General features: G+C 47.3%; 1 protein-coding gene across 1 annotated transcript; it reads right to left on the minus strand.

Moving 5' to 3' along the window:
- Positions 1-652: 652 nt before the first annotated feature.
- RBM18 (RNA binding motif protein 18) lies at positions 653-12,031 on the minus strand. The gene is made up of 5 exons (XM_086857894.1): positions 11,896-12,031; positions 6,185-6,311; positions 5,563-5,649; positions 3,752-3,837; positions 653-2,424 (listed from the first exon to the last, which is right to left on the minus strand). Exons 1-5 carry the CDS (start codon positions 12,006-12,008, stop codon positions 2,265-2,267), a joined length of 573 nt encoding a protein of 190 aa, XP_086714020.1. The 5' UTR covers positions 12,009-12,031; the 3' UTR covers positions 653-2,264.
- Between the last annotated feature and the right edge of the window lie 15 nt (positions 12,032-12,046).

The following is a 12,046-nucleotide window of genomic DNA, read 5'->3' on the forward strand; positions in this document are numbered from 1 at the left end:
AATCGCTGATGGTGAACATCACCCTCAGTAACCCACCTTGCTCCCATGGATTTGCTGGTAAATACAGGGGAAGCAAGGAACCTCCTCAGAGGACAGGAGTGTAGGCTGGAGGCAAGAAACAGCCCAATCCCTCTTCACAGGTGGGCACTGAGCCCAGCTCTCCTTCCCACCACCAGCTGCCAACCTCCCTACTCACGGCTCCCGTGCCGGCCGCAGCGACGCCGCGCTCCCAGTGCTCTTCAAACCTCTTTTACGACGGTTTTATGCAAAGTCCCAGGGTCGATGCTCATGAAAAAAACCCATTTCTGAGCATTTCCCTCCTCCCAGCTCCAGGGTTAGGCTGTGCTCTCGGCGCAGGGAAGCCGCAGTGCTCCCGGGAAGCGCAGGCAGCAGCAGCGCCTGCCAGGCCGGCGGCAGCAGGAATGACCAACACGAGCACCAACCTGCAATAAAGCTCCCCCAGGTCTGAGTGTGGCCGAGCGACAGACAAGGCACTTCTGTTAGCAACCACGGCAGTGCAAAGAAATAATTTTAAAAAAAAAGACTGATGCTATTGTGCCCGGGTTCTGTCAGTGGACTTCGGCTGATGCCAAGCATTTACCACCCTCACTCACTTCCTGCTTGCCACCCTCGGCTTTCCTGGAGGAAAACATGCATTTTAAATGTTTATTTAGAGCTTAAGAATTTCAACAAATAGTATTCAAATACAAATAAATATCAAAATATGCTTCTGATGGGAGCACAGGCACACACCCATTTGTAACCAGGTATCTCCTGAACTCCTAACGGGAACAGAATTCAGAGCTGTTCTAAACAACGCGGATACAGACCCAGAAAGCTACAAACGTTAGAGCACACAGGAACAAACACAGGCTGTTCATAGGAATGCAAACAGCTGTCACTGACATTCAGAAGGGTACAAACTCCCAAGAATACTACTTTTCCCTCTACTCAGGTAACCAAAAACTAGGAAACAAACATTAACAGCACGAGACCTACTTTAGAACAATTGAGGCTTTCAACAATCCTCCGCCACAGACAGGCACGGCTCCGTTCCAGGTGCTCGCTTCGGCAGCAGGAAGCCAGCTCTGCCTGAAGGGAGGTGTGCTGCTGCTGCTGCTGCAGGAATACAAACCTCCCTGGGCTGTGCCACTGAGCAACTCCTGCCTGCACAAACCGGGGCTCTTCCCAAATTGTTTTCCTCCTCCTGTTTGAGACCACCATTAACCAGTTTGGGGGAACAGCTCAAGAGTGACTGATGAGGTCTGACAGGACTGGGGAGGGAAAATCAGAGCAGTGTCACCTGGACCTGAGCACAGGAGCTCTCTGACATCCCCCTGGCACATGCAGTCACTGCACTGTGTGCACAAAGGAGAAAATGCTGCCAGAAAATGTTTTTTCCTCAGCTTTCTGTTTTACAGTGGTGCCACCTCACACCAAGTGGCAGCTGACCACCTCTACCAGCTCATGGAAAGCAAAGCTGGGCAGGACAGGGGGGAAAGTTCATGGCTTGGCACATGTCTCAGAGGCTGCAGTTACATCTGGCTCATGAGGAGCTGCCACCATCAGGGATCACTGAACAGAAATGCCAAAGTTCAGGGCACAGCACAGATCTCGGTGGTGTGTAAATGCACTAATTCCTACATGCAGGCACACACCTACAGCCTAAATGACACTGAAAATACCTGTGCTGTGTCATTACCATGTCATAAAGTAACCTTGTGGAGTGTGCAAATCAAAATGCAAAATCAATTGGCTTTGGTGCATATAAAATATCCCATGCACAGTTACTAAAGGTGTTGCAAGATCTATTTAAAATGAGTTTTATTGAGATGAAAAAGTTTTTCCATTATAACTACAGCATGTTAATCAAAACCAAGTGCTTCCCCTTCCATTAAAACATGAATTGGAATACATTTTGTTCAAAAATACTTTAAAAAGTAATCAGTTAAATGGAGTATTTTTGGATGTGCTTTACTCCGAACGCTGGTTACTGTTTCTAATCTGGCTAATGAATGCACACTAACAAGAGGTTTGCCTGTGTGTTCATCAGAGGCTTTGAAGGGAACCTATTTCTCTCAACAGCCTTCAGCTGTGAGCTGCACAGGCAGGAGCGTGCAGTCCCTCGGGTGTGACAGAGGGCTGTGCTGGCCGTGCCCCGCTCAGGTGGCACCGTCCTTCCCACTCTACAAAAGTACAAAAGCATTGGAGGACTCCAGGTATACAAAGCAGTGCTTCTTGCTACCATCATCCATTCATAAGCATCATCTTCTGGATTTCCAGGCAGCTCTGGAGTATGGAGTAGTCCTTTTCTTATCCGGTGGTTTGAAGTAAGAATAAACAGGTGCTGCAGGATATTCTGCGTCTGGATTTTCTGCCATCATTTTCAGCTTGGCTTCAATGGCCTTGATTTTTGCACTGACACTGGAAAGAGAAAAAGCAGAAGGGAAATTGAGCTTGATCTTAGCATGAAACCAAACTACAGAAATCTGTACAAACTACAGAGATTCTGCTGACATGCGAATCCTCCCTGCACAAGGAGGGGCCAGGCAGCCCCAGTGCTGCATCCACAGCGAGGCAGGAATGCACTGCCCAGAGCCCACACTGCTGCATTTCAACCTCTGCACGGCTTTGTTCCTCCTTCAGCACCCCAAAATAATGGCCCCTGCACCTATTCAGTGCCTTCTTGAGGACGCAGAGTGAGACAAGAACACGACAGGGCTTCCTACTTCACGTGAAATGATGTAATTTCAGGAGGTCTGAGCATGTGCAGCAGAGCACAGCCTGGAGCAGGCTGCTGGGAACAGCAGAGAAATGAAAGCCAGACTTCCTCCCAGCTACAGCTTGCTCGGGATGGGAAAACCCCAGACTCTAATTAGGTCAGGAAGAAACATTATTTCAGCATTAGCAGGGTTTATCCCAAAGGGAGAAGCTATCCTAGGTTACACCCCAAATTCCAAAGACTTTTGTTATTCCCTATCCTCCATTGGGTATGGATGGGGAGGAATGTTCCCTTCCCCATTGTGGCTTCTTGCACTATCCATCCTTACTAGAACTAGATTGTTAACAATCTGCATGGCTCAAACCCCTCTGCTCTTTACTTCCTAGCCTGTTACTTCTGAATTCCAAGCTCATTTTATCTCTGGGCAAATGCATTAATCTGGTTCTGGTTCCTCACAGGGTTCCACTGACAAAACACAGAGGAAAACCACACACCCTTTCAAATAAACTGTGAATTAGCAAAGCAGCTATGTGCTTTAGGTAAATGCAGTGGTTGGAGAATTTAACCACATCCCACAGACAAGAGCTACAGGCAAAAAAACACTGGCAAAAAATAAAATAGTTTTACGTGAAGTACTACCTGTGACTTCGTTATAATCTTCTACCACTGCTGTAGAACTTCTTGGTCATGAGCATTTTGCTGAACCAAATCAGTCCAGTAAAAACCCAATTCACATGAAGTGCAGAGATTCTGGCCAAAGGACCTGCAGTGCTACACATTCCCAAGTCCCCATCTCACCTTATTCCCTTCCTAGTACCCACTGGCTTTGCATGTTAGAAAATAAACTTCCAGTCTGAAGTGTCCCACATCAAGTGAGTGACTCCACAGGCACTGCCCCTTCAAAAACAGCTTTTTTGCCGTGCTAGATTTTTAACAGAAACAATGCCAACAACTATAAATCTTACTGAAATGGAAAAAGTTGGTTCCCTGCCAATCCCACAGCTGGGTTACCTCTCACCCATCTCCTACCTTAGGTTGGACTGGGGTGGCTCTGTGCTGGAAGATGGCTCCAGACTGATTGGAAGGATCTTCTCATTCTTATTGTGATCATATCTCTGCAAGCAAGAGACCAAGGACTGAGTCAGCTGTAATTAGGGACAAAGAAACATTTCCCACAGATGGACTTTAAAGCTGGATTAACATTGCCTCAGGTTCTGCGGAGCTTTTGGTAGGAAAGATTTTGATGGTCAAACAATGAAACAAATCCCAACCACAATATTTGGTTAGCACCAACATGGAATGCAGGCTGGATACTGAACAGTTATGTGCATTGTACTGTGGATCCTTAAACCTTCTCCTGTCACTTCTTGTTCCCCTCTACGTAAGGCAGGAAGCACAGATGGTAAATCTGAAGGTAACTACTGAGCTGTTTGCTATGCTCCTTATGTGCAGAGCCAGAAGGTAACCCAAGCACATGACTGCACAGAACTGGGAAGTCCTGGGTGAAAAGATGGGGGGAAAAAAAAGAAAAAAATCAGTTAGGAACCACCTCCTTTCTGTAGAAGGCAGCTTTGTGAGTCTGTCATCTCTGTGGGCAACGGGCCTCCTGAACTATTTGCAGTGTTCTGCTTCCTTATTTCGCTTGGCACAGAGTCAGGTTTGTTTTTCTGCAGAGCTGCTCAACCCGACAGCGTCTGGTGAGCCTTGGCCACTCATCTCAGAGCTGCTTACCAACATGCTGCTCTTGTCTAAAACAAACTCTTGTTACAATAAGCCAAAGTTTTGTGCTGTTAAGTCTTTCCATTCAGGGATTGGAAAATGCCATGCGAGGCGATCATTTCTGCGTGTTCCTCCCCGGACCCCCGAGCAGCTGAGCAGACATTCACTCCTCCAGCTCAGACTCCTTTTGTGGCCTGATCATTCCTCAGGCATCCAGAAGCATGTGGCACTCCAGTAGCTCCACAGAAAATGGAAACTGGATTTGCACAAGCTTGGATGTGCTGACAAAAAATCAGTAACTAAACCAATGTGGTCTCCTTTAATGGAGATACCTGGTTTGGTTTTTTAAGCATCTGAAACAGATGCACTAAAATACTGGATAAGACAAAGCAGAAAGCTACTGGGAGGATAATCATGTAAAAGAAAACTACTCAAAAGAAAACAGCAACAAACATTTCCTCTGTGTCTCCCCCAAAATCTGTTTTGTGCAAAGAAATTTATTCAAAATAAATTTATCAAATACGAGATAGAAAATAACTTCAGGAAAAACAAGGCAAGAATTTTTAAAAATTAAAATAAGGATGTTCCAGAAGGTACTGCCTAAGTCAATCTTAAAAACTTGATTGTTTATGTGACAGAGCAAGGAATAAAAGGATATTTAGCTTAGATGCAGAGTATGTTACTTTAAAGTCAAAACTAATTAGAGCTGCTGCCACATAAGTGCTTTCAGAAGTGGAACAAAGTAACACAGTAACCGGTAATTGGGAATTTCCATACCTCTCCTATGCAAAAAAAACCACAAAGGGAAGGATTCAAACTTCCAGCCAATTACTCACTAAGTTTGGGAAAAGTTAAAACATGGGCATTTATAGAAGTAATCTGTTCACACTGCTCTGAGCAGAAATGCCCTCCCAAAAAACCCCAGGTTAAAGGGCCTGTCCTCACTCACAGCTAATGCAGCCCAGTTTGGGTAGACATGAGAAGCTGTAAACATCAATTCTCCTAGAACAGACTGTAATTATTTTGCCAGGCCAAGACTGCCTTGATAAGAAGGCTTTTATTATTCAAGTTTTTCAATTTTGCAAACTAAAAGCAATTCCTCTTTCCAGCAGCCAACTTACCTTGACTTGTGCGTGTGCCCACCGCACCACCAATTTCTTGGACAGGGCCAGCTTCCCATTGAGACACTGGATCGCCTTCTCTGCTTCCTGCACAGGAAGACAGTTCCATAAACAAACCAAGCCTTTAGTCAAAACCTACTCACATGCTCTTTTTTCTTTGTTATTTAGCTTACTGTAAGTACAGCTCACTGACAGCACAGAGAGTTTATCCCACCGTATCCCAATCCAGGGATATCCCCAAAAGACTCCCAATAACCAGACTTTATCTGCCTTTCTTGTTCCACCTTGCTGTGAATAATTTTCTAGAGCTAAAGCACAGTGTTAGGGCTCTTCTGATGTCCTTATCACCAGCAGCAAAAAATGGACCAAAGAACTGTCCCTTTCTAGTTAGCATTAAAAAGCAGGATTCAGGAAAAGACAGCAGAGGAGAAAGGAAATCACTATTGCTACTTCCAGGAGCAGTCACAAAGTGACTGTGACAAAGCAGAGCTGTTAGAATCTGTGAGTTTACGTAGATCAAGTACTGAATTTATCCTTTAATCTTGTAGTTTTGAATTAGCATTAAAAAAATGGGAAAGAAGTCAGTTGTTTATATCAGAACTTTAGATAAAATGCAACTTACCTGTTTGGTTTCAAAGTTGACAAAACAGTAACCCCTGGGCTGCCCTTCCAGAGCACCAGACTTGTGGAAGAGAAAGTCAAATTGCTTTACTTTGCCAAACTTCTGAAGGAGTTTGAGGAGGTGGTATCTGAAGAGAAGAGAAAACATTTATGACATGTTTTATCCCACTGACAGTGAGGAGATAGAGAGGAACCCCTGACACTCGCAGGGCTCACACTCAGTGTAACAACACGTTCAGCTGTGTCACACACAGATTCCCAAATCCCTGCAGGGGTGGGTGCCCTGTGCAGCACTCCTTCAGCATCCACAGCTCTGAGCAGCGTTACCAGTGACTTTCCAAAACCCCAAGGCACAAAACTCCCTCCACTCCCAGCACTGCCAGCTGAAGGGCACAGAGATCTATTAATAGCTGCCTTTTGGACAATTATGCAATGACTCCCAAGGGGTTTGGGAGGGCTTTGCCTCCAGCCTCACCGAATCACTCCTACTTTCTGGCATAAGCCTCCTGTCTCCCCCTCTCTAACCTTGATGTGACCACCTGAAGCTCCATTCTCTGCACTCCTCTCCCAGCACAAGCACTCCGAGCCCACAGCACCCTGCACCCCCCAGGATCCTGCTGCCCTCCCTCTCCCAGAACAAACCCTCCCCTTCCCTGTGCCAACCAGTGACAGTGCTCTGGCAAGGACACCCCAGGGCACACAGACACTTGCCTGGAAAAGATGGGGATGCAGGAAGACAGAAGAATAAATAGAACAACCTGCAACCAGAAATTGTCAGCAGACCTCAAGAAAAAAGGCACCAGGCAGCCCCCAGCATCATCCAGCCTAAATCTGCCAGTGTTTCTGGCTTAGACAGCTTTTCAGTGACATGTTCATGGAAGTCAGACACTTTTTTAGCCAATTATCCTCCTGCCATCCAGTGGGGAGTGTGCTGTTTCCAATAAAACTGGGGAAAGCCAGAGTAAATCTGTCTGCTTAGTATCTGGTGCATTGAGCAACTTAAAACAAGGAACACATATGCTGTACAGGCCACATCTAATCCTGAAAGTTCTTTGCAGCTTTTTTTGGTTCCCTGGGATTGAAGTGTTTAACAACACTGGCTGACCTAGGAGAAAAGTGACACTCCCTGCTCCTTCACTGCCTGACCCCATCCCTGACATTTAAGAATTACTTAAGTGTTTAATAAGGGTGTCTTAGTCAGGACTCATCTCCTGAGCAGCTGTAGAGTGTTTGTTGCTATGCAGTGTAACCCAAATTTTCAGTGTTTAAGGCTCAGAGAGCCTGCCAGGATAACACCAGGCACCGGGTGAAACTCCCATGTCCAGACATGAATGGTCAGTAATGGCCCCAGACAGCCAAGTGCACCAGGCAACTACAGGGACTGTCCAGATGGGAAGGGCAGACAGCATTTTTCCTAATAAAGCCTGATAGGATGTCTGAAAAGGGCCTTAGCCCTTTGTTAAGCTTCAGAAGCCAGGCAAGAAAGTTCCAGGAATGTGAGTCATCCCACAGGATGGGTCACCGTGGACATTCAGGATGTGCACTTTTAAAGAGGTGAAGGTGCAGCGTGTGCACAGACGAGCAGTGCAGAAGGGCCAAGTTACCCCCAGGGGAACACACACATTGTCATTGATTATGGAAGGCTTCCTACATCCTTTGGAATACAGATGAAGTGCATGGTCTTCCAAGAAGCCTATGAGCTCTCAAACTCTGCTCTGAAAGCAAGGGGAACTGAAAAGAGCAGGGTGAAGAAAAGGAGCTGATTACACAGTAGCCAAATTTCACCACCTCACACTTCCAACAAGCAGACACAGATGTACAAGTGAAAACACTGACTTTGGAGACATGATGTATAAAAAACTCCACATGTTGCACTTCCACAGCCTTCAAAATATGTAAACGCACCTCAGGTTTGTTTCTGTAAACACACTGCTACAAAAAGCCCTGGGAATTTCAGCAGTGTGGAAATGAAGTCCTCACCACCAGGATGCTGTTCCCCTTCTGGCCATTACAGAGGCAGGGGAAGGGCAAGGACGATTCTCACTGAGTTCTACCCTAAAAATCCCTGCAGCTGCCTTGCCAAAAGGAACTCTTTGGGGGTGGTTTGTTGGGGGTTTTTTTGAGAGCACCTGCATTCAAATAATCTTATTATTATTTAATTATTTTAATTTAATTTTAATTAATTAAATTAATTAATTATTATTAATACTTAGCAGCAAGGTGATAGTTCCTCCTTTAAAACAATTTTCATCAACAGCCTAGAAGCAGCTTATGTCATCTATTTTGTTCAGAATCCTTTTTCCAACTGTGCTTGCAATTTCACAACTGCAAAATTGTAAACTCTTCTCTGTGGAACAGCTCAGAAATCCTGTATTATTAATGCTTTAAGCTGTGATTATGGATTGGTATTGTTAAAATATTGCATTTACAGTAACTTGACAAGTGGTTCCTCAGGGCAAGAGGTACCAAAGAAGAAGACTGTGATGGAAAACCTGAAGCCTTATTAAAAAAAAAAAAAAAAAAGAAAAAAAGGTGAGGAGATGTAAAAAGCTTTACTATGGCAACAACACGGGTCATCCAGAGCTTGGAAGTTGTTGGCACCGCCGTGGCCCCACTGCAGATCCGCGGCCAACCTCCATCTCCACTTCCTGTCATCTGATGTGAATGCGAGACAAACCTGCAGCTCCCCCATTTCCTTTTCCTCCTCTCTTCCTCCTGGCACCCCGAGCGCTATTCAGACGCAGGCAAGGCTTCCTCTGAACAATGCTGTCCCAAGGATCCCGCGCGGGGACCGGGCCACATGCAAAATCTATTATTGCGAGGAATTCTGCCCCACTGGGAGCCAACGGGGGTCTGTAACAACAACTTGTGCACACATTGTTTTCTAGGTGAGACTCATCGAGATGGGATCCTCGACAAGCAGCACAACAGCTGAGGAAGTTGAACACCCTCTACTTCATCCCTGTGGAAAATGAATGGGCATTGAAAGGCTACGGGAAACCAGATCATGTGAGCCAGAGAGCTGAAAATGAAATCTCTGCCTGTCCAAAATGCTGAAAAGCCTCCGAAGGCTTTACGAACAGGAATGGGCAGAGGAGGCAATTCTACCCCACCTGCCACACGGAGACATAACTGAACAACGTGGTTTTGCCCCATGGGGTGGGAGCACTGAGGGGTGATGAGGTCACACAGCACATCCCCTGCCCTGCTGTGCAGCTGGGGCACAAATGATGGTGGTGACACCAAACCACGAGGAACCACCTGCTGCCGTCCTCATGCAGACCCCACGGCAGGGATCTCAGAGCTTCCAGAGTGCCTGGAGGCACCATCCTGTCACAAGCAGCTGTGAGGTCCCCTGGTGCCAGCTGTCCTCCTCCCAGCTGCTGAGAACACACTCGGGAGACTCCCAGCACCACCTGCTTCCACAGCAGACAATGCTTCAAGGATGCTGCATAAAAGAAGTCACCCACAAACAGCACCAGCAAGGAGGAATGCCCAGCTGAAGAGCCACCATAACCCAGCACACAGGGCATGCCAACACCCCCAGCTGAGCCACAGTCACTTGGTATGTGCAACAGCCTCCCAAAAGCTGTCATTTGTGGGCAGCCCTACATTTATAAATGCCTGTTCCTGCAGCTTGTGCTCCAATGTGTACATTACCTATTAACTCTCCAGCACTCGACTGCAGCTCTAGCTTGTTCTTTAAATGGAAGTCTTGGATTGATTGGATTGAGACTTTCTGATCTCATTTCTGCTCGAGAGTGTCACAACCACTTATTAACTCTGCCAACAACTCAATCAACCTTACTCTGTCTTAAACAAATCCAACAGAGAAGTAACAAAGGCAACTCTTTAAAAACCAGATAAAAGCAGCAAATGCAGAAATATTTAAGTTTTCAGGGGTTTGATTTGGTCATGTGAGTAGTACAACAGGAATAATTCAGAGGAACAACAAGAACTAGAGATGTAAGCCCTTGGCATGAGAGAATAAGGGTCAAGATGATTTATAGAAACTCACTGACCACACACTTTCTCTGCATTAACAATGCTAAAAGGAGCTTCCTCTTCTTTTGTTCACAAGGAAATGGAGATGCAACATCATTTGCAGGAGAGAAGAGCCATTTCAAAGCAAGAAAAAAAAAGAAAGACACATAATTATAAAGTCTGAAATAAGCAGCAAACACTGTCACTCATCACTGGGCTAACTTTAAACATTTAGGAGCATAGAAGCACTCTAGGTATGAGAACCTTGGAGAAACCACCAAACTCACTTCATCCAAGTGATGAAAACAGTTAATTCTGCCATATAAACCTATTACTTATCTGGCCAAGATTAAAAGGAACAACTTACACCGAGCACTGAGGATCACCCTGGGAAGTGAAGGATCCAATGCACTCACACCCTCCACTCCTGTCCTCACACTAACACAGCTCCTGAATCCCTGAGGACTCGGCAAACAACACCCAAAAATTCCTATATCTAATTTCACGTGGTCAGTGAGTGTGGACAAACCACAGCAACAGAGCTGTGGGATGGAAGTGGTAATTAATGCAGAAACCTCCCCAAGCTGAATGGCTGAAATCACAATGCATTAATGATTCCATTTAGAGGCTATTAGGGAGCCGCTCTGCTCAGATGAACCACACTTAGAATAAAACCCCAGCACCTGCACACACACAAAAAGAACCAGGAAGAAAAAGTATTCCACGACAGGCATACACAATAGTTAATCAAAAATGCTTGTTTGTTATGAGTGTGTAAAGCCCAAATTGTTTTGGTTCGCTTTCCTTTTTATACAACCTAGTGATTTCACGGCACCCTATCCAAATATTGGACAGCACATCATATTCTCTTAACAATTTAGCTGTTCAAATGTTATGCTTGCTCAGGAGATAATTATCCATAGCCTGGAGAAAACACAAAATGCTCACACACATGTTTGATTCATGCATTTAGCCACCACAGCAGCCAGTCCCACCACTTCCACCTCCTCACCACCCACTGCTGCAGTCACTCTCCTCTGCTTAACTCACACCCAGCAGAATACCAAAACAAGGCTGTTGTTTGATACAGATGCCTGCCTGTCAGGTCTCCCCTGCCCACCCTCATCTCTTCACAGACCCCAACCACTCTGGGTACAATTTTCAGGGCTGTGTCTTGCTTTATCATTGTTTGTACCCTGAAACTCTCCGGCCTGATATTCTACATTTCTCTAGTTTAGAGGACGGGGATGTTTTCAGCCCCTGGGCTCCCAGCCCGAGCGGTGCTTCAGAGGGTGCTGTTTGTGGGGGTTCAGGACCCGTCTCTGAGCAGGCTGGTGCAGAACACCCCACACAGAGACAGCCCCGGCTCCAGCTCTGCAGCAGGCACGGGCCGCTCCTCGGAGCGCGCAGCTGCTCGAGCGAGCGACTGGCACCGCTCGCTGCGGGGCAGGGACAGGAGCTGGGAGTGCCGCACCAGCCGGTGCCGCCTGCCGGCCACGGGGCACCCCCAACACCCGGAGAGCTGCCGGCACCGGAGGCCGGGCAGTGCTCGGTCTAACGCTGGGCCCCGGGGGCTGCCAGGCGCGGGGAGGGGCGATGCGGCACCGCCCGGGCGGGTTCGGTGCCGATGCGGGAACATGGCCCCGTCCGGGGCGGTGCCGCTGCGGGGGCGGAGCCCGGGGGGGTTCCGCAGGCCGCGGATGCCGCCGGTGCCGCGCGGTCACTCACTCGGTGATCTTGGGATCCAGGTTGCCGATCCAGAGGCGGTGCCCATCCTGCAGCGCGCCCTCGGAGAGGATGGAGGCGTTCTCCAGCGGCAGCGCCTGGCGGCCCGGCTCCATGGCTGTGCGGGGGCGGCCCGGGCCGCTCGCTCCGTCCC

Source organism: Cyanistes caeruleus, chromosome 20 (genome assembly GCF_971803275.1).
Source record: "Cyanistes caeruleus chromosome 20, bCyaCae1.hap1.1, whole genome shotgun sequence".
Taxonomy (NCBI): domain Eukaryota; kingdom Metazoa; phylum Chordata; class Aves; order Passeriformes; family Paridae; genus Cyanistes; species Cyanistes caeruleus.